The 24,118-nt window shown below is 42.9% G+C and overlaps 1 protein-coding gene across 4 annotated transcripts in view; it reads right to left on the minus strand.

Annotated features, from left to right (window-relative positions):
- Window positions 1–377: 377 nt before the first annotated feature.
- Window positions 378–24,118, minus strand: part of LOC139749760 (alpha-1,3-mannosyl-glycoprotein 4-beta-N-acetylglucosaminyltransferase C-like) — a 138,426-nt gene continuing 114,685 nt past the window's right edge. For all 4 annotated transcript variants that reach the window (XM_071663979.1, XM_071663982.1, XM_071663983.1 and 1 more), the window contains exons 3-9: window positions 23,882–24,059; window positions 22,386–22,541; window positions 15,172–15,337; window positions 14,128–14,286; window positions 10,158–10,405; window positions 6,317–6,533; window positions 378–5,880 (exon numbers count right to left, since the gene is read on the minus strand). In XM_071663979.1, the coding sequence (XP_071520080.1) occupies window positions 5,569–5,880; window positions 6,317–6,533; window positions 10,158–10,405; window positions 14,128–14,286; window positions 15,172–15,337; window positions 22,386–22,541; window positions 23,882–24,059 (1,436 nt within the window). In that variant the 3' untranslated portion in view covers window positions 378–5,568. The remainder of the gene's footprint in view (window positions 5,881–6,316; window positions 6,534–10,157; window positions 10,406–14,127; window positions 14,287–15,171; window positions 15,338–22,385; window positions 22,542–23,881; window positions 24,060–24,118) is intronic.

The raw sequence follows: 24,118 nt of genomic DNA on the forward strand, positions 1-24,118 counted from the left end.
CCCACCAGCAAAGATATGTTTACTGTTTCCTCAGTGTGCCTAGGTTTAAGCTACCCATTGTTTACAGCAACACTGTATGAAACGTATGACTGAAACACAGAACCATCTCACATCTAGTGGCTGGTGAGGGTGTGTTTACTCAGTAACATGTACTTCCTCATCTGTTATTATCTGGATGAACGGATTCCCATTCGACATTCTGATAAACGCCTGGAAAGATGGGAGGTTCCAGAAATGCTAGCCTGGAGGAGGTGTTGACGAAGTTCCAGACAAGCTGGGGCTCTATGCATTGTGGTAGTGGACGTGCTACCTTCGCTTCATCTGAGCCAGTAATCGGTTAATTTTTCCTCCCACATGTAGGATGAATGAAAGCCGTCTAATATGATACATCTATTATTAGAAAATAATTATCACAGCAAAACATGGAACAAATGAGATGGTCGGTGTGGCAATGATGTTCACAGGAATTTTGAAAATATATATTATATATATATATATATATATATATATATATATATATATATATATATATATATATATATATATATATAGAAAGTCGTACTTATCACAAAACAAAGGTATGTTAGGCTTCATAGACTCAGGCAACGATAGAAAACCCGCAGTCTCCACATCATCGCTTTATCATCACCTCTTATTACAAGGAGGGAGAGTGTTCGTCGATCACGTCCAGCACACACAGACTGGAAGGTTTCCAGTGATGACTGCGGAGGAGTGGACGAGAATGCAGTGAAGCAGAACACAACTTCTTCCTGGTCAGTGTAACACAGAAGACTGACTATATCTTGTGGCCAACGCATACTGTGGTTCATTGGAAGAACGGGCATTGCTGGGTTTGAAATAATATAGTGTGGCGAAGGATTACAAGGATTGTGTTTAGGTTTTGAAGAAACGGTGACTGATTAAGGTAAAGTGGAGGTCGACAGAAGAGGGAAGGTGTGGTGCGTGGTGTAGATACGTGTCCTGTGGCAAGTCATATGACTGTAGGTCAGTGTTTAATGATCAGATCTCAAGGTGGAAGACTGATGACTAGTGGACTGCCACTGGGTGGACTCGTCCACTAGAGCGATGTAATGTGTGTGTGTGTGTGTGTGTGATGTGATATCTTGAAGGTGGTGGGGTCGCTGAGAGGTCGTCAGCATTGTCGACGGCACTGTCGAGGGTCTGGTCCACATCTGGAACTGTTGATACCCTGGCACTAGATCTGGCACTGTCGCAAGCTTAGCATCAGATCTAAGAGAAGCACAACATAAGACCCCGAGCGTCTGCCATTGCCCATGTCTCCATCATGGACGGTCAACCCAGCTCGACCTCAAGAGCCTGAGGACGAGACAGCTGACGAAGGTTTAGAGGTCCCTCAGCGACGTGACTTGTATCCGAGAAACATGGAAGACGCAAGAGAGGCGCAAACACGTCTGAATTTCACGGATGTATGTTTGTTGAGTTAGGAGAGAATGCACAACAGACCTGATCTGCATTATGTGGATTGAGAGGAAGGGATGCAGTTGGAGTGGTACGTCTGTATGGTTACGGTGGAAATTAATCTGGTAGGGGTGTCATTGGCTAAGTTGGAGCGGTGGAATAAGCTAGGTTGCTTTGGGTTACATGACGAGTCTGGCTCTCGAATTCCTTGGCAAGGCTGAGGAAAGATTATGAGAAGACAGATTCCACTCGCTGATCAACCACTGACTTTCAGAATTCCCCCCCTAAAATCAAAGACATATTGTACAACAAAGAATAAGTGCTTTACATAAGTAAAACTGTTTTGCGAAGTGCATATTATAAATATGGTAACTCTGAATATATATTATGTATACACTAGATAGAAATTACTTATGTAAAATCAAAGGAACAAATTTTTTAAAGACCTAATTCACTAAGATAATGGTACAAGAGAGTGCTAAACTCCCCCATCAGGCTTAAGACGAGGTAATTCTTCCTTCAAAGTATAGATTAACGAATTTACGATCTGTTTAGCACTCTCCTCTAGAACTTTTCTGATTTATGAAGTTAAATATAATACTATAACAGTCACCCCTATTCTTAACCAGTCCAATACGATGTAGGGATTAGATACTCGAACGTAAACATAGCCAAGGTGGGGTACACTAGTTGATGTTTTGGTTGGACCCGGACCATGTGTCTGTGACAGACAAAAACATGGGTCATCATCACCACATGGGTCATCATCACCACATAGGTCATCACCAGGCAAAAATCATTCCATCGTCCCCCCGAAAAAAAAAGAAAAAAAAAAGAAGATAACTTTCTGGTCTAAAGTTTCCCTCTTAAGGTGGGGAAAAAAAAAAGAGGAAAAAAAATAAAAAGATGGATCGATCCCCAAACCGGATGGATGTATGTGTGGAACTTTCATCCAGAAAATGTTTAGCAAATTATTCCATGACACGTGTTTGGACCAGCCACGAAGGATGACTTTTTGGATGCATGAGATGTGAGAATCATGAAGATAATAATAATAATAATAATAATAATAATAATAATAATAATAATATCTATGCATAATGACTGACTCGATTAATCTTTTTATATACATTATATATTTTTTTGGCATATATATATATATATATATATATATAGGATTTAATTTGACATCACTGGAAACGAGACATGATACTTCGTAAACATTTTGAGTTCGGAAATTGTATATATATATATATATATATATATATATATATATATATATATATAATCGTCAACGCCACAGTTTCAAGAAGTACATTTGAAAATACATGTAAAGGCAATATTTTTTGTGGCGATGTAGACTTCTTAATAAGATAGACAAAATGAACTGCTGTTTGGTAACCCTTCACCATGATGGCGAGAGGAGATCAGAAAATGATGAAGAAATCATAGTACCACATTGCATGGAAATATACCTTTTTATCTCTCTCTCTCTTTGACTATACTGTACATTGCAGTCCAGCTGTACCTATTATATACTACACGTAAGTACCTGATGCATGATGAATATCATGTGATTTAGATTATAGTGGTATACCATGCATAGCAATGCAAAAGTGCCTTCATATATTTATATATATATTGACTTATCTATGTGTATGAAACCTTAACAACAACAACAAAAAGGGTCTGTGATGTGTGGGCTTTCAATCAATGCAAAGTGTTGGCGTGCCCGTGAGATGTGCTGCTGTATAAGTCAGCTCACTTCTAACAACTTTGAGACACATGTGTATATATTTATACACACTGTGTATATATATTTATACATCTAGTTTACATGTGGAGACGAAAAGCTCTCCCTAGAAACAAATGATTGGTACTTAGCACTGCATGATTTGAAGGCCCCACCCTGAGAACTCTTTGCCCACTTCAAGGGAGTTGTTTACAAAGTTTACAATGCCCACCAGGACTCCACTCAGCCAGAGAATCAAGTTGGGTAATTTAGTTTCATATAGTAAGTTCTGTGTCGGTACTAAATCTGACAGTTGTAAATATCTTTATTACGTGTGTCATTAAAGATCAGAACTTGGTTTCTTACAACGCATATGATATATTTGATGCTTTATGTTATATTTAAGAGTACAAAAAAAGTTTTTTTTTCTCATCAATTGTCACGTGAATGACTCTGGTGTATGTTCATTATCCTCGCTATTTCTCATCAGAATAACTTGTCTTTTAAGGTCCGCCTGACCTGGACATTTACGTCAGCAAATGCGTCGTAGCTACAATACAGAGTCGTCTAGATTAGATTGATTATCCTAAAGGTTTAGCCTCTGGTTCTATTGATTCTTACGTCTATTCTCGACTAGCTTACTGATTGTTCACTGGTGATGATGGGGATCTATGTCCTCTGCTTCAGCTTCTATATATACTTCTAAAGTTTAAACTTGGGAATAAGGAAGATGATTGATATAGATCACAGTGAGTAACTGGTCTGAGAAACATTCTTCTAATGTCACCCATGATAGAACACTTCTACCTAAGTTCTCTCCGAACTTAATATACATTTTTTTTTTTTTTTGCTATTTGGAAATGAGATAACTTGTTTCACTACAGAATACATGAAGCAAGCGAACAACCTAATGTTGAAAGCATCATTGCTTTCACAGGTGAGTAATCTCAAACCCCGCAGCGTAGATAGGAGAAGATAATGAGATAAATTCATCTGATATGAAATTCTCTTTGTTGAAATACCATGATGTATTTTTTGCGTAATTCATATTTCTCTCAATTCTTTTTTCTCCCCCTCTCTCTCCAGTGTGATGATGTCATGTCAATATTCGCGGTAGATATTCTTAATAAAATACTTCTATACAAACACAAGTTTTTACAGTCAACTACTGAGGAAGAAGCTACCGTAAACCATGATGGGTTTTACCCTCTGAATTATCCTAACATCCTCATGTGTACATTGAGCGAAAATCCATTGATGGTGAGCTTACATTGGACGTCTACAGCACCATGGAAATGGCTTTACTCCCACTTTGGCATGGCAACAACATTCTCTGCACCAGAACAAGACCAACGCAAGCTTACATCTTGATACAAAAATATTGGTAATGATGAGCATTCATTGATGGACAAAATATAGAATTATTTTGCCCCCTTTAGAACATATACCTCCTCTTCATACAGAGAGAGCCAGCTTTGCTTAAGGTCTTGAGTCGTGTAAATCATTTACTGACCAATAGACACGAAAGTTTTTTTTCTTATCTTTTTTTCTTTCTCATCTCTTCATTCTTTCAAACTATGAGACACTGGGTGAAGGATAGGGCATCTAACATTTGTATCACAACATTTCTTTATCAATTCCTTGACGTGCTGCTCTTTAAGGCCTTGGAGTATCAAAACTAGCAGCGTGTAGTCACAGTTTAGTGCATCTGAAAGGCCCAAAGTCCACTGTCGGAGATCCACGTATTTTGTGGTTTTGGTTTAGAGTACCTGAATAAGCCTAATTCAATCCTCCGGTCGGTTTATTATGATGGTCTTGGCGTCTTACCTCCGCCAGGCCTGATGTTACCTCCTGGTGCTTATGATTCCTCCAGAAAGGTTCTTGTTACCGTCAGAAGTCCTCATGTTACCTCTAAAAGTCTTCGTGTTACCTCCAGAGAGTCACATGTTACCTCAGGAAGGCCTCAAGACACCCTCTTAAAGGTCTCATGTTGCCCTCCAGATGGCTTCATATTACCCTCCAGATGGCTTCATGTCACCCCCAGAAGGCCTCATGTTACCTTCTGAAGACTTCCAAGAGGAACTCTCATGTCCATAATCAATCACTGGATACTTGTCCTTCATTAATGTCGTCAGGTCTGTAAACCATCGAAGTCCTCGGATGTAAACCATGGAAGTCTTCGGATGTAAATCATGGAAGTCCTCGGATGTAAACCATCGAAGTCCTCGGATGTAAACCATCGAAGTCCTCGGATGTAAACCATCGAAGTCCTCGGATGTAAACCATGGAAGTCCTCGGATGTAAACCATGGAAGTCCTCGGATGTAAACCATCGAAGTCCTCTGATGTAAACCATCGAAGTCCTCGGATGTAAACCATCGAAGTCCTCGGATGTTTTTAGGGAGCCTTGGTCACGTGGATCTGGAGAGTGGCTGGGGCCTTCGTGGTTGGGGGTTGACCCTCCTGGTCGTCCTCGGTGAACACAGCCACCTCAGTTATAGCCACCCACGACTTCTGCTTCGCGCCGATGGATATTCTCAGGCACTGGATGCCCTTCGGGATGACCTTCCTCAAGTTCTTGATGTCGAGCTCTCCATTCTTGAAGTCCTGGACGGGTGAGAAGTTCTTGCACAAGGCACGCTTGGGGGTCTCCATCTTGACGAAGGTTGAAGACACCTCCAGGCTGCCGTACAAGAGGCGGTCGCGCATCTGGAACACAATACTCTGATGTAGACGAAGATTCAGTCGTTCGACATATCAATAGACAGCTTCGAAGTTATCACATTATTATTATTATTATATTTACTATTATTATTATTATTATTATTATTATTATTATTATTATCATCATTATTATCAACATTTTATTATTGTTCTGAATATTTAGTGATCTTAAATCATGTCAAGATGTCTACAAGTCTTGCTAGTACTTGGATATTTCTGGTGAGTTTGTGAATACGAAAATCAAAGTTAAGAATTCACTGATATGGCTTTGCGCAGGTGTTTGTCTGTGCACGTGAGAAGGAGTTTGACACTTGTGGGGGTCGGCCCTACGTCTTGACCCTCACACATGGATAGAGCAATGCTGGGGAAAACCTGCCATCTTCGGACAAGTCCACCTCCTCCTGCCCCTCCCAGGACTAACCTTCTTGTTGATGGCTGCTCCTGTGAGGATGACGACCCTAGAGATCTTCAGCGGCTCGGGGAAGAGGACGTCGAAGGTGTCCCCAGGCTTGGGGATGCCCCAGAACATCCCAGGGGCCGAGGAGTAGGCGTGCTCTGCCAGGTAGGCCTTGTACTGCCGGATGGTCGTCACCACGTCGGCTGTTGGGTTGACGTGCGAGAACCGACGCTTGACGAGGCTGTAGAATGGGAGAGACGATGGTGATCCGAGGTCGATATGTAGAACAAACGACCACACGAGAAAGACATTACAAATGTGCCCGTTGGCCCTGAATGACGTAGATGAGGTAAGATGCAACAAAAGGAGTATGCATGTTTATCCCTCCACCCTCACCTCCCTTCATTCAGTAGCTACCTGAACTGATGAAAAATCTGTCATGCTTTTGAAGGTAATTATGGTGTGCAGTAGGTCAGTGAGGGATTTCCATCCACAATAGGCGCATGGATCCCATGAATTCCATCCAGGTACACTCAAAGAATGTATAGAAACACTTGATAGGCCGCTTGGAAGAAGGTGTAGTGCCAAGGGAATGGAGGAGAGAAAATGTTGCGTCCAGTCTAAACAAAAGAGATCGGAAAATTGCATTGATTATGCCCAGTATCTTTGACGAGCACTTCAAACGATAGGCAGAAAGGAAGCGGATGAGTGTTTGCAGAGGAAAAACTTGAGAAAAAAAAGGCGATGCACAATGAATTTTATATGATAAGCAAATCCTTTCTTGGACTACAGAGATGAACAGGTTGATTGTGTGTTCTCAGACTGTGTTTTTTGCTTAAGGCGTGTGACACGTCTCGTACAGGGTCGTGGTAAAGAAGTTGGATTTCCAGGCAGTCATATGGAGGCCGTTCCGTCAGGTTATCGACCATGGTGGAGGGGAACAGGGGACTCGTCGGAGGAACAGGGGTCTTGCAAGTGGGTTTGGGTAACTAGTGGCGTGCCGCAGGGCCTCTGTATTAGGTCCGCTGTTCTTCATCTACGTTCAAGACTTGCTAGAAGGACAGGATTCGTATACACGTACGTTGGAGGATGAAGCTAATGTCATGAGCAAAGTAAAGAATGACCAGGTTTGCATCATCTTGCAAAAGAACTTAGACAAGCTTTACAGTTGGTAAGATAAGTAGTTGATGAAGTTCCACCTAATCAGATGCATATCATTGTAAATGGGACACAGTGAAGGAAAGCCTCGAGATGATGAAACTTGACAAGAAACAAGTTTCATGAATCAGTGTGAGAGGGAATTCAAGAGGTAACACAGTGCCCGGCCTTTTGCTTGAATATTACATCAGGATAATTGTAAAGGAGGCAAACACTTTACTGATTTATATGAAGACCGAACGTAAGTACATGGACAAGATGATGTTCAGTAGATTATTTAGAAGTTGTGATAGATCTGTACCAGAACTTTGCATGTCAGGTTTGGTCACAACGCTGAAAGAATCAAAGATTTAGTAGAGAAGATGCAAAGGAGGTCAACAAAGATGGTGCCTGGTACAAGAACGTTGAGTCTCAGTGAAAGATTTAAGGTTATGTATGTTTGCTTACCATAGGGAAGAGAGGAATAAGTGAAACATGATTACAACTTACTAATTACTAAATCAGAGATACAATGTCAACAGTGAATGGATCTTCGAAAGACTCAGTGAAAGAGCAACCAGAGGACATGAAGAGAAACTCAACAAAGAAACTTGTTAGAAAAGATGGAAAGAGGTAATTCATAAGTCTTAAAGCCGTGGGAGAATGGAATAAGCTAAGTGAGGAAGCTGTGAATGCAGAATTGTACACACAACGTTAATAAGATGTATGACAGTAGAGGAAGTCGAAGGGATGGTGCCTTACGGGTTTAGAACTCCACTCTGCTGTACAACTAGGTAATAACAAAGGTGTTTACGTGGGATTCACGTCTGTGTCACCATGGCAAAGACACCACCCAGGCCTCCATTTTCTGTTCTGTGTTGTTTAGTTTAGCTGATCGTATCAACTCTGGCCACTGAAGACTGTCTAGTCTTAAGATTTCAATGCACAGACTTAGCATATATGGAAGCAAACGAGTTTTTGAAAGATATATTAAACTGTGGAGATGTAGGATATCAACATGTTTCGTAATGATCAATGTTAAGGTCACGTGCTCAATGTTAAGGTCACGTGCTCAGTGTTAAGGTCACGTGCTCAATGTTAAGGTCACGTGCTCAATGTTAAGGTCACGTGCGAACAAAGCTTGTGTTACCTTGAGCGGATCCACCTCGGGGGAATACAGTTTCATCTGAATATTTGCATGATTCATGAATAAATTTACCAAGGGCGAGTTCAAGTTCGTGCCTCCCCCTGCCCCATCTGAATTACTAGGCACGTGGAGGTCCCCAGCATGTGGAGGTCCCCAGTATGTGGAGGTCCCCAGCATGTGGAGGTCCCCAGTATGTGGAGGTCCCCAGCATGTGGAGGTCCCCAGCATGTGGAGGTCCTCAGCATGTGGAGGTCCCCAGCATGTGGAGGTCCCCAGCATGTGGAGGTCCCCAGCATGTGGAGGTCCCCAGCATGTGGAGGTCCAAACATGTGGAATCCCCCCGGCAAGTGAGGCATCTGGGGAACTTGCATCACAGCGGACTCTGCCCTGGCGACGTTAAACCACTGATTTTAACTCATGAAACTTTACGTGAACTGGTTTTTCATACACTAAGACCTTAGCGAGACCCAGAATCTTTAGTAAGTTCTCTTCAGCCGCTGCTTAAGGATGGAGCCCAGGATAAAGATGAACAGAAGTTATGAAAGCAAAGAATATATTTGCCTTCAGGTATCGGAGTCACTGAGTTTTACACCGGTAAAACTTGTGACGCAGTTATGAAGACTTTATAAAATCAGGGATATTTTTAATTAGTGAAATTCACAGATTGCTATGTACTTATCCCTTACGTTACCCTTGAAAAATATATAGTGTATGTGGTTGTTTTTATCTCTCGTATCTTTATTAATCAATCGTAAAAGTATATAGGTGTCAAGAAGAGTTGATATTCAGATTTGAGCCTCCTTCTCTCCAGAGCTTGAGGCCTCAGTTTAACCCACAATAAATCATATACTTCTGATGGTCTTCTTCTATTGGTTTATAGACTTGATGATTAGCGACCGTTCTTTTTTTTTTTTTTTATGAGAGGCGGCAGCTGTCGACAGCACGAAGACCAACCATGAGAAGGCACGAGCATTGTGGATAGAAAATGCTCAGGCTATTGGCACTTGAGAACTTAGATGGCCAAAAGCACTGACCATCAACTGGTTACCACATGTGAAATGTTTACGAAATTCTGGCAAGTGTAGCGTTAATCCATATCCATTTCCAGAGAAGGATAAGCATGGTTGAGTTCACGATTTACTCCTCAAAAGACTTACTGGATGAGACCTACGCTAACATGCTTCCAGAACCTGGAATATAGACACTGAAGATAGGAATGCTGTCCCCCTATCCAGAGAAAATAACAGAACACCAGCCACTACTGGAACATGGAGAACATTCCAGGCGTAATTACTGTGTTTGGGTATTAAGGCAGTGTAGACGATCCAGGAGTGTAAAATGTAACTTATTTCTTTGTATATGAAATATTCCAGACTTCGGTACTTACTGATAACCGTAGCTACCATTTAATTATAAAGAAATAAGTTACATTCCTCATGTATTCCCTAAAGGGTATTGAGATGGAATTTAAAGTCTTCCTTAATGTATTTTCCATTCGTTTACTTAAATGTATCGTCCTATACTTTAATACCTTAATGCATAATCCAGAGGTTTACCTTCACTATTCAACCAGCATTTTACCTGAATGTGTTGTCCTTGAGAGACTGGGTCTTGTTGGCCAGGGTGGAGTGGACGCCGATGTGCTGGAAGAGTCCTGGAACCCTCCTGGTGGGGCGGTCCTTCGGGGGCTTCTCTGGAGCCATGAGGGAGATCCACTGGTTGATGAGGACGTCCACTGGGTGTTCCCGGTAGAAGAGCAGCAAGAACGACACCAGACGGTCCAGGTCACTACACCGCACCAGCTGGCCTATCCCCAGGAACCCGGCCAGCTGAAATGTGACCAACAGTTACTTACTCCCTCCAAAAGCTGAAGTGTGACCAACGGTTACTCCCTCCCTCCTGAAGCTGAAATGTGACCAACAGTTACTTACTCCCTCCAAAAGCTGAAGTGTGACCAACGGTTACTCCCTCCCTCCTGAAGCTGAAATGTGACCAACGGTTACTCCCTCCCTCCTGAAGCTGAAGTGTGACCAACGGTTACTCCCTCCCTCCTGAAGCTGAAGTGTGACCAAAGGTTACTCCCTCCCTCCTGAAGCTGAAGTGTGACCAACGGTTACTCCCTCCCTCCTGAAGCTGAAGTGTGACCAACGGTTACTCCCTCCAAAAGCTGAAGTGTGACCAACGGTTACTCCCTCCCTCCTGAAGCTGAAGTGTGACCAACGGTTACTTCCTCCCTCCTGAAGCTGAAGAGTGACCAACGGTTACTCCCTCCCTCCTGAAGCTGAAGTGTGACCAACGGTTACTTCCTCCCTCCTGAAGCTGAAGAGTGACCAACGGTTACTCCCTCCCTCTTGAAGCTGAAGTGTGACCAACGGTTACTCCCTCCCTCCTGAAGCTGAAGTGTGACCAACGGTTACTCCCTCCCTCCTGAAGCTGAAATGTGACCTCCAGTTTACTCTCTCCTGAAGCTGAAATGTTATTACCGGTTATATCGTCTCGGAGATGAAATGGTGCCACCAGTTTATTCCTGAAGCTGATAGATTATCACGAGTTGATTCCAGAAGCTGAAACATATCAGGAACTTACCTCTGCAAATGAAACATAGTTTATTTCTATAACTAAAACATAAGTTTATTCCTGCAGCTGAAATATATCACGAGTTTATTTCCAAGCTGAAACAGATCAGAGTTTATTTCTGCAGCTGAAGCATATCAGGAGTTTATTCCTACAGATGAAAGACAAATAAAAACAAGCAGAGTCTAAACCTGTAGTTGAAACATCAGTTTATTTCCATGGCTGGAAAAGAATGATGAGTTTATTTCTGTGGTTGAAACAACCCAGGTGTTTACTCCTGAAATTGAAACATATCAGGAGGTTATTCTTACAACTGAAACACATCAAGATCGTATTCCCTCTGCTGAAACACACCAGAAGTTTATTTCTGCAGGTGAAACACATCAGGAGTTTATTCCTTCTGGTGAAACACATCTAGAGTTTACTCCAGTATCTGAGTTTATTTCTGTTCGTGGTTTCCATTAAGGAATTCCCAGCAATATATTGTCATTTAGGTCCTTAACATGGAACAAAGTCGCACAAACTGTACTGATATTTTTCACATATCTCCACATAGCATAACATATATTCTGTATTGAAGACCCTAAGATGTTTACCTATCTATTTCTGGATTACGTAATCTGTTCTGATATTCTTTACAAACACATGAATCCAATATTTATGTGTTTATTTATCTGTATTATTTGTGATATTTTTCTCCCCTCAACATTCCCCACACTGCAGAATCGTTACCAACATTTCCCACACGAGCTGGACTACCCCAACATCGTTACCAACATTTCCCACACGAGCTGACCAACCCCAACATCGTTACCAACATTTCCCACACGAGCTGGACTACCCCAACATCGTTACCAACATTTCCCACACGAGCTGACCAACCCCAACATCGTTACCAACATTTCCCACACGAGCTGGACTACCCCAACATCGTTACCAACATTTCCCACACGAGCTGACCAACCCCAACATCGTTACCAACCCTCGTTACCAACATTTCCCACACGAGCTGGACAACCCCAACATCGTTACCAACATTTCCCACACTAGCTGACCAACCCCAGCGTCTAACAACCCTCGGCCGTGTTGTGGGAAGTATGATCAAGCCAACCCCTTGTTCCTTCATGTATGTATGTATGTATGTATGTATGTATGGTTCTCTGACTCCTCTGATATTTGCATATAATACCCGAGGGAGATCTCCCTCGTGTCAAGGGGTGAACGCATCGTGAAAGCGTGGTATGTGTTGGTCGAATTATCCTCAGCACACGACGAAGGTGTTCAGACCTTCCTGGGGTGTTTGGATGTATGTATAGATAGTATTGGTGGACGCCGACCCTCGTAATGATCCTGGCTTTTGAAAGGCCTAGCATGGAGGCCCAGACGACCCAACCCTCTTGGCCCAGAATCATATGATTGAAAAAGGAATATCTTTTTTTTTTAATCCTCTTCGAAGAGATATTGACGACTGTGCTCGGTCATTCTCTCCAAAAGCCGTCATATCTGGTTTATATTCATGGTTCTTGGTGAGTAAGAGTTTGAAGTGTTTATCAGTATCAAAGGTTTCGGTAAGTTTTATGCGCTTAGATTCATCAAAAGTGAATGGAGTTGGGATCTTGTGGAGAGTTTATCAAGTTATAATTATATTAAATAAGCGAATGATTTTAAATTCTGCTTAAAGTCACTAGTAACAAAATCCACCCATCATCATTGTGTCATCATTAAGTTATATATGAAGATCATCATCATCGCTTGGATGACACCAGAAATAGAGTTTAATCAGGTGGCTTTCCATCGTAATCTAGAGGACTGCTGTGACAGAAGACTGCTGTGACCACAGATTCTACTGTGACATTCCAGTTCAAAGTATCACTAAACCACGCGGACGGATGCACAGGTAGAAAACGAGATGAAATGAATGAAAGATAAGATTGATTGAAAAGAGATTATAGTTAGTATGATAGTTAAAACTTGGCGGGGGGAAAAAAACTACTTCAGTTCAGTCTTGTGAAGGAACTTGATGGTGACAGAGACAGTACGAGGGAGCCAAGGATTCCTACTTTTCCTCGATGTCTTGATCATCTTTTTAACTTTAGTAAATATGATATAATGTGATCGTCCCTCGGTTCAGTGAACACGCTTTAGGAAGGCGTCTTAGGGTGATGTGTTGGGTCCTACACCCCTGGTGCTGGGTCCTACACCTCTGGTGCTGGGTCCTAGAATCCTGGTGCTGGGTCCTACACCCCTGGTGCTGGGTCCTACACCCCCGGTGCTGGGTTTTACACCTCTGGTGCTGGGTCCTAGAATCCTGGTGCTAGGTCCTATACCCCTGGTGCTGGGTCCTAGAATCCTGGTGCTAGGTTCTATACCCCTGGTGCTGGATCTTACATCCCTGGTGCTGGATTTTACACCTGTGGTGCTGGGTCCTACACCCCTGGTGTTGGGTCTTACACCCCTGGTGGAAGCTGGCCTCGTACGCCCCTGGTCAGGAACATAACCGAGACATTGTTGTCTTTTATGAAGCTGGAAGGATACCAGTATTCAGATGATCGTTTTCGTTAATTGTTTGTTGATCTGTTAGACTTAAGTCTGATGACGTTATCTGCTGATTTGGAAAAGGTCTTTGAAGGCTGGTGAGATGACGCATACCTACAGAAAAAATCATGATTAATGGTTGATGTGATTTGCTCTAAACACTCCCGTGATTTTATTCCATTAGCAAGTTACAACGTCTTGATGAGGATAAATTCAAGAAATTGATCGTCTTATTCATTAACAGTTTATGGGAAGGTCAGAGAACGGGTGACCTTATGGTCTGTGACGTGGTAATGTGTTATCATGATATTATCTTCGGTACAAAGATGGATTACCAGAGAGCACCAACAGCATCATGTTTCTTCGAGTTCTTTGTATCCCCTTGTTTGCTTAAAAGGTTTCGCCAGTGGCGACACTGTGTGTATGAACAGGAGTGACTAACCTGCAGTGATATCCAGTGGTGGTTCTTGTGTAGTGTCACGAAGTCCTTGATGGCAGTGACGAAGTGCTTGGCGCTTAGGACATCGTCCTCCAGCACCAGGTAGTAGGTCGAGGGGTGGCGCATCCAAACGTACCAGAAGAGAAACGCGAAGTCCAGTACCTGAAGAAGGTGAGGATTGTAAGGGCCTGGTGCGTAGGGCGTCCCACTGAGCACCTGATGGTAAAAGTCTGGTATTTTCATCACTACGGTGGTGATGGAGTGGTGGTAGGTGGTGGTGGCTAACGGGAGCGTGTGATCGTAACTTTAAAAAAAAAAAAAGATTCCCAAATGCGACGTAACGTGTGTGTGGCGAACAGAGGGGAAAGTTGTGGTTTATGGATACGTCGTCTGGTGTAGAAAAAAAAAAAGGTCGCGACCCAGAGGTAGTTAGATGATGATAATGGTGAAGGGGGGAATGGGAACCTATGAGGATAGTGAGACTGGAACTGGAAATTCCATCGGCATCAGAGCTGAAATACAGAGATGATGGGATTGGTTGTGGGTTAAGGGACATCCAGTTACATGAAACATCACCTTCCTGTGCCTGAGGTAGGAGGGGGTCGGGTTTATAGCAATAGGGTAAAGGTAGTGTGCTCAGAGAACATCATACACTTGCACTGGGTCTGTGTTTATAGAGAGCAACGGGAGAACTCTGACCTTCGCTGCAGAGGAGGGAAAAAAAGATTCTTAAGAGTCTGAATTACTCAGACGATGTTGCATGAGCCGCTGGCAACACTGAGTATGGTAATGCCCACGACTACCATTACTGCTACTACTACCACCACCATTACTACTAGTGCTATTACCATTATTACTACTACTACTACTACATCTACTACTTTTTCCTAATACTTACGCCAATAGTCAAGAAACGTTTGCTACTAACACGAATGAAGGGGTCTAAGATATCTTCATCCGAGATATCAACACTCAGTGACAGATAATCACACACACACACACACACACACACACACCGTGTACACGTGCACGTACAGCGGGTGTTACCTGCTTGGTCCGCCACTGGACCCTGGCCACGGAGTCATTGTAGGTCCTCCTGATGGTGCTGAAGTCGATGCTGGGATAGAGGGTAGCCGGAGGCTGCAGCACCCGCAGTAGGCCAGACTGGATCTCCCGGCTGTACCGCAGACCCAGGTCAAGCGCTCGCTGGGTCCTGCCATCAGGAGGGGAGACGTGGTGTGAGAGAGAGAGAGAGAGAGAGAGAGAGAGAGAGAGAGAGAGAGAGAGAGAGAGAGAGAGAGAGAGAGAGAGAGACCCCAAAGTCCAAGCGAAAAAAATCATGCATTCCCCTTAAACTCGGTAGAGGGAAAAGGTCAGCAAAGTAAAGTTTCTTTCCCCCACTTCCCATTTTCCTCCGGCAATACCCCGTACAGGGAACACGTAGGAGAAATACCTTGCAGAACTAAAACACCCGAAGGAAATTTTTGTAGAGAAGTCAGAAATGTTGAGCAAAATTGAATATACTTTGCATCCCTTTGTTAATTTTCTAGGATATCTAAAAGATAATTATAATAACTTTGACCTTCAACATTGCGACCCCAGGAAGCATCTCTGGTCAGTTGTGGAGCCGTTAAACATTTTCCTTTTGTTTCCAGAAAGTTCGTTAGCGCAGCTTGGCCAAGGCGAGATCAGTGGTTGAGAAGGTAATTAAGAGAATTATTCAGTCCCGAAGAGTCTCAGGTGATGAACAGACTTAATTTTGAATGTATTAATCGTGCTGCTGTGAACCACATATTGTGGGAGATTAATTCACGTGTCGATACTGTTATCAGTAAAGAAACTCTCTGTATCAGCATTGTTGTGAAAGGAAAAAGGGAGAATATATATATATATATATATATATATATATATATATATATATATATATATATATATATATATATATATATATATATATATATATATTGGAAAGGATCACAATTTTGCGCGTGATCAAGATATTCCTATGAGTCCACGGGGAAAATGAAACACGAAAAGTTCCCAAGTGCACTTTCGTGTAATAATCACATCATCAGGGGAGACACTGATGGAATATATATATATATATATATATATATATATATACACGTACGTGGGAAAGAATCACAATTTTCGCGTGATCAAGTATATTCCTAAGAGTCCACGGGGAACTTATCGTGTTTCATTTTCCAAGTGGAACTCTTAGGAATATACACACGTCGGTATATGAGAGGGGGATATTTGCCAGGTTCAAGCTTGGCATGGGTTCTTGTCACATGACAGCTCGTTTCCTGGGTGTATGGGAATTATCTTTAGATGAGCCTTGCCTCTGCTGGCACAGGTCGTGTGTGTGTGTGTGTGTGTGTGTGTGTGTGTAATTACCTACCTGTACTGTACGGTTAGAGAGGTTTACATTCGTAGGGTCTCACCTCTTGAAGATTTTCTATCATCATATGCAGTCCACGTATACTAAATCTTCTAGTATACTCCATTCTTCCACCGCGCATGTTATAAAGGTATAATTTTACGTCTTTAACAAGTTTTAGCTTAAATATGTTATCTCTTGTGATCGCTCTGTATCCTTGCATTGTTCGAACTGTTCCCTTGTCTTCGTCATTGCTTGGTGGGTAATTATTTTTCTCCTGTGGCTCAGTTCTCTCGGAAGTCCGGTCCCATCCTTGGTGTTGCCTTCCTCTGGACCTTCTCCATTCGCTCTTTGTGTCTGTTTCAAATGCGGTGACCAGACTTCATAAGCTTATTCTAGTTTTGACCTGATGCATAAAGTGAATATCTTGTTTTGTTGTTTTATTTATTTATTTATAATAATGATTATTATCATTATTATTATTATTATGATTATGAATATTATTATTATTATCATTATTATTATTATCATTATTATTATTCTATTATTTATCATTATTATTATTATTTTATTATTATTGTTATTATTATTATTATTATTATTATTATTATTGATTGTGTTTATGTCTTTATGTTGTTGGCTGTTTGGGCTGTAGCTCCATCAACTACCAGGGTCATTAAGGCCGTAAACAACATCAAGTTATAATCACCAATCGAAATCCTTGAACGCATTCTTCATGTGTTCACCATGATCGTAACATCATACGTACACACCCTCACTGCATGTTTGGTTCTTGGTGTGTGTGTGTGTGTGTGTGTGTGTAAAGATTTGCCAAGACTGAGTTTGGCACGGGCTCGTATCGATGACAAGGATTGCAATTACTGGCACAGGTAGGGTGTGTGTGTGTGTGTTGTGTATGAGGTGTTACCTGAACATAGAACTTGGACGCCTTCCTAACTTAATCTACGGTCATACGCATCTCTCATCATAAACTTTATATATTTGTCTTTGAAACTTGATAGTCCTAACAACTGAAATGTTAAGGACTAAGTACTAAGTGATTAATAAAGGAAATTAAAAAACTAATCTGGTGCCGATAAACACATGAATCATCAATACGTGGTAAAGTAGATATATATATATATATATATATATATATATATATATATATATATATATATATATATATATGAAATAATTCCGACTGTATAAGTTAACCCTTAACCTTTGACACGAAAGAAAACGAACCGAAGAAAAACGTTTAAGGGATCCTATTCTAAATATCCCATAGTTACTATGATTCAATAACTGAAGCTTCCCTTTCCTCCAATCCAACATCAGTGGCTGGAGAGCCCGTTATGTTTGCATGAAGAGATATAAACTAAATGATACAGATTTCTTGCCATTGATTTATATTTTCCCTGTATAAGTAAAAGACAAAATATAATAATTTTGCACTGAAGTACCAGTGGGGAGAATTATTTATAATAGGCAGTGTACAGATGCGTAGCGACAGATATATAACATCAGGTTCACATGGAGAGGGATGACATAAATACAGAGGCTCCCAGGTACAAGAGGCACTGATCATGTGGTTTCAGTGCATTATTTGGTCGACACGTTTGTGGCTGGGTCAACAGGCTCTGGCCCGCTGTATGTAGGAATATATCTGGTGTCCAGTTTGAAAGCAGGAAGCCCAGAGACTCCCCAGATGTACCTCCAGTGAACGTGGGACTGATTTAATACAGGGACACTAGTCAAAGGGAACAAAATATTCCTTTTATATTCGTTGGAAGAATATGGAATGTCACTAAATGGTCGTCCAGGAGAGACGCAGGGCGGAGGGTCGTTCAGGAGGCATTAGGGGAAGGGGTCTTGCAAAAAAAAGGGGGGAAGGGGAAGGCGGGTCGTCCAGGAAGGTGAGGAGGGAAAGGGGGGGGGGGTCGTCATCATAACAGAGGAACATGTGGAATGTTACTGGAGGTTGGACTGCTGTTGCTGGATTGAAATTCCACTCCAGGTTCGTTGGAGAGGAAAAAAAACCTTATAATAACTTAATCGCTGACTGGAGGGGACGGGTTGTGTGAGAGTGGAAGAGTTTGGCTGGAGGTGTGTTCCCAGGTGTGTGGTGAGGAACGGAAGACAGACATGAGGGAGTAAATAGAGACTGAAAGGGAAGCGGTTAATTCAGATCAGGGCTTCACCCCAGCTGTGCATCATTGTCAACTACGGAAGATAAGCTAGATCAACGAATAGTCGTTGTTGGCGGCGCGCCGTGTTTATATATCATTCGCGGCCGACATTGTCGAAATTCCCTGCGCTCCGATTGGCTGGCCTCGGGCGGGCCGACCCCGCCCCAAATCCACGACCCAACTTTTTTTTCTTTTTCATATTTCATCGTCCATTGAAGTGTTTGTTGTCCTCGACGCAGTGTGGAGTATCACTATGTATTGTTGACAAGTAAAATGAAAGTTGCATAGACCGAGCCTGATCAGCCAATACTATACACAGTTAACATTTAAACGTGATTCAAATCTTTAAAATCATATATATTGTTTTCCTCTTGATGCTCTTAGACTCCCAGTATCGCAGGAAGTGAGAACTTGATGATAGAGACATTACTGATGGTGATGATTGTATATTAGTTCCCCATGAAACTAATACATGATTGGACGAGAGAAAATGGTCCGGTCCGACTCCCCTCAAAAGACCAGGATGATACGATGTTAATAATTATTAATAATAGTTAATTATTTATTTAGTGATGCGTATTTGATGATTATTATCAATAATTGATACTTAAATTAGTCAATTTTTTATGTTATACAAATTGAAACTTTTTGTGGATCTAGACTCATGTTTTTTTTATAATACACATTCAGTCTCATACACAAGGTAAGAGAACTATATACATAATATTGATCACCCTACCATCATCAGCTGTTGATCGAGGGGGAGGGGAAATGGGTGAAGAATGGGAAAAAGATGATATGTATGGCGTCATGAATGAATATATATATATGGCGTCATGAATGAATATATATATGGCGTCATGAATGAATATATATATGGCGTCATGAATGAATATATATATGGCGTTATTAATGAATATATATATATATATATATATATATATATATATATATATGGTGACAAGGAGTAATATATATGTCTTTTTCTTCTCTCGTTCTTCTATCTTTGTCGCTGTCTCGCGTTGCGGTCAGCGTAAGTGACGACGAAACAACGAGACCTATGCCCCCCCAGTACCATGTTCTACACAGGCACGAGGTGAAGAAGAAGAAGAGAATTGAAACTAGGTTTGACGCCAAGGGCGTAACTGTGCTTGGCGAAGGGACGAAATGCAGGGGAATGGGATGTTAGCTGTTAAGAGTCGGTCGTCCTAGAGATAGTGACGTCGTTTCACAGAGATAGGCTGGTCGTTCAACTGTTTTCAGGCCGTCCAAAAATGTTTTTCAGTGCATGTGTCTCCAGTAGGTGATTCGAGTTGGTCGTCCCAGACGGTGACGGGTGGGGTATCTCTGCAGAGCGTTAGGGGTCTGGATCGGGGTCGCTCCAAGGCGAACATGATCGTCAACATCGACCAAAGGAACATGCTCAAAAACCCCACGATCTTATCCACACAAAATTCCTCACATTCAACATTAAATTCTACATATCCGCACAGTTCACCTCAACATTTCCTCAACATCAACATACCACCATTACTCCTCTTGGATCTATCCAACACTGGACCTCGCATACAGAAAACTATTGCTCTATCTTATGACTAAATCAATGACATTTTCTTCACGTACAATATTCATCAGTTGCTCAGCATTCCTTCACCTCTCAAGAATCCAAAATTTCCGACCTCTCCCATATGTTCATCTTCCTCACTGAGTTCACATCCTGCAATCAACCAGATATCTAAACACTTCATTTCTCCATTCTATCATCTACTATCAATACTTCTTCCAATTCTTTACATTCAAACACCCTACTTGTAGATCTAAAACTCAACTTGACATCATCCTCCAACACCTCTGTTCCACTATCCCCCCACACCACCTTCCAACATCGTCACCTCTTCCCAGTTTTCACTCTCACACAGCGGCTGAATCATCCGAACAACGTCATTCCATCTCCATCCCCACGGCACAAGGCTCCCGTCCACACCGCTGTTTACCTCCAAACCTTCCAATTGAAAACTTTACACCGGCAACACACACACCACCCGCAACAACCTACACAACACAGAGCACTGCACTCCTCTCTTCCTAACACGTCTATGCTTACATCCTCGATAAAAACTTTTCACTGCTTCTAACAACTTGCCTCCCACACCATATATTCTTAATACCTTCCACAGAGCATCTCTATCAACTCTATCATATGCCTTCTCCAGATCCATAAATGCTACATACAAATCCATTTGCTTTTCTAAGTATTTCTCACATACATTCTTCAAAGCAAACACCTGATCCACACATCCTCTACCACTTCTGAAACCGCACTGCTCTTCCCCAATCTGATGCTCTGTACATGCCTTCACCCTCTCAATCAATACCCTCCCATATAATTTACCAGGAATACTCAACAGACTTATACCTCTGTAAATTTGAGCACTCACTCTTATCCCCTTTGCCTTTGTACAATGGCACTATGCACGCATTCCGCCAATCCTCAGGCACCTCACCATGAGTCATACATACATTAAATAACCTTACCAACCAGTCAACAATACAGTCACCCCCTTTTTTAATAAATTCCACTGCAATACCATCCAAACCTGCTGCCTTGCCGGCTTTCATCTTCCGCAAAGCTTTTACTACCTCTTCTCTGTTTACCAAATCATTTTCCCTAACCCTCTCACTTTGCACACCACCTCGACCAAAACACCCTATATCTGCCACTCTGTCATCAGACACATTCAACAAACCTTCAAAATACTCATTCCATCTCCTTCTCACATCACCGCTACTTGTTATCACCTCCCCATTTACGCCCTTCACTGAAGTTCCCATTTGCTCCCTTGTCTTACGCACCCTATTTACCTCCTTCCAGAACATCTTTTTATTCTCCCTAAAATTTACTGATAGTCTCTCACCCCAACTCTCATTTGCCCTTTCTTTCACCTCTTGCACCTTTCTCTTGACCTCCTGTCTCTTTCTTTTATACTTCTCCCACTCAATTGCATTTTTTCCCTGCAAAAATCGTCCAAATGCCTCTCTCTTCTCTTTCACTAATACTCTTACTTCTTCATCCCACCACTCACTACCCTTTCTAAACAGCCCACCTCCCACTCTTCTCATGCCACAAGCATCTTTTGCGCAATCCATCACTGATTCCCTAAATACATCCCATTCCTCCCCCACTCCCCTTACTTCCATTGTTCTCACCTTTTTCCATTCTGTACACAGTCTCTCCTGGTACTTCCCCACACAGGTCTCCTTCCCAAGCTCACTTACTCTCACCACCTTCTTCACCCCAACATTCACTCCTCTTTTCTGAAAACCCATACTAATCTTCACCTTAGCCTCCACAAGATAATGATCAGACATCCCTCCAGTTGCACCTCTCAGCACATTAACATCCAAAAGTCTCTCTTTCGCACGCCTGTCAATTAACACGTAATCCAATAACGCTCTCTGGCCATCTCTCCTACTTACATAATTATACTTATGTATATCTCGCTTTTTAAACCAGGTATTCCCAATCATCAGTCCTTTTTCAGCACATAAATCTACAAGCTCTTCACCATTTCCATTTACAACACAATATATATATATATATATATATATATATATATATAGGCGTCATGAGTCGCCGTGGAGCGCTGGTGAGGGAGGGAGGTGACATGGTGAGGAGGTGCCGTTACCTGAGGCTGGAGTCGGCGTCGGCCAGCAAGAGGAAGATGAGGATATCTGTCCTCTCCTGCTCCGTCGTCTCCTTCAGGATGGAGTCGATGGTCCGGGTCAGGTAGTCGTCCTTACGCCACACCGAGGATATGCCGATCGTCAGGTACCGGATGTTGCTGTCGAGAGGACGAGGGTGTGAGAGAGAGAGAGAGAGAGAGAGAGAGAGAGAGAGAGAGAGATGGAAAAACTTAGGTTTGACGCCAACTGGGCGTTAAGGATTGTGTTGGGGGAAGGGACAGAAAGGGGGAGGGGGGAATGGTGGTGTGTTGGTGTGGTTGAGAGGGAGTGGGTCGTCCTAGAGAGATGAGGGTGAAGGGTCGTTCACGAGAGATAAAGGGATGGGGTCGTTCGAGAGTGTTTAGGGGTAGGGGGTCGTCCAAAAGAGGTGAGGGGTGGATGGGGTCGTCCAGGAGAGGTGATGGAGTGGAGGGTCGTCCAGGAGGGGTGAGGGGTGGTTGGGGGTCATCCAGGAGGGGTGAGGGGTGGTTGGGGGTCATCCAGGAGGGGTGAGGGGTGTGGATCGGGGTCGTCCAAGGGAGGTTGGGGATCGTCATCATGACAGAGGAACGTGGGACACAAAGAGAACATCACAAGACACAAAAGCAACAGAAAACAGAATATTTCCTCTTAATCAACATTAAATTCTAACATTATCTTGCATAGTTCACCTCGTTAATACAACTCCTGACAGCTTCAAACATACCACATTTTGACTCCCATTTGGTCACACATTGGAAGATAGAGAGAGAAATATCTCTATCTGTTTGATGGACATAGAATCAAAGATGATGTTTTCTTCACGTACACATCTTCATCAGTTGGCTCAGCATTGCTTCACCTCTCAAGCAATGTCATCATAATTCCAAGATGTCTATTGTTCTATCATACCTCACTGTGAGACACATCTGCACCTCATACTCACTCCATACTGTGCTTCATCTATTTTACTAGAAGCTTATCATACTTCTTTAATGTTCTTTTACATTCTAAGACATCCCACTTTTAGTAGATCTGAGGAAGACCTCAATTTGACATCATCCCTCCACACAGCCTCTGTTCCACGTAACTCCCCCACACCATCCTTCCAACATGTCCTCTGTTCCCCCGTCAGGTCCTCACACGGCGGCGGCGGGACCCTCCTCGTCCCACGCCCGCGGGCAGCAAGGGCTTCCGCGGCCGAACCAGCCGCTGTTTCACTCAACCTTCAATTGGAAAACTTTCCCTCCGCGCGCCGCACACACACACACATACACACACAGGTCCTACACCACCTCTCTTCCATGAGACCGTCTGACGCACTCTCATGTAACTGGTATTGAGGTCCCCGTCTCTCTCTCTCTCTCTCTCTCTCCATTCAGCTTTTTCTTGGTATCTTAACTCCCCCCCTCCGCAGCCGCCGCCACCACCAGCACCGTGGGAGAGGAACACTGCCCCCCTCCCTGCGTCAGGTACCCACCCGTCCTCTCCCTCTGCGTCGTTGCCCAGCAGGATCGTGTCGTTGGGGATGGGGATGGGGAACGGGACGTCGAGGAGTCCATTCCCCACCACCTGCTGGTAGTCCCGCCGCTGGGGGACGCTGTTGTTGTTGTTGATGCCAGAGCCCCAGGCCTCGAACTCATGGCCACACACTCCTCCTGTGGGGGAAGGGCAAGTGCGGTCAGTCTCCCGACGAAGGTGAGGGCCAAGACGGGAG

This window comes from Panulirus ornatus, chromosome 8 (assembly GCF_036320965.1).
Source record: "Panulirus ornatus isolate Po-2019 chromosome 8, ASM3632096v1, whole genome shotgun sequence".
Lineage (NCBI taxonomy): Eukaryota > Metazoa > Arthropoda > Malacostraca > Decapoda > Palinuridae > Panulirus > Panulirus ornatus.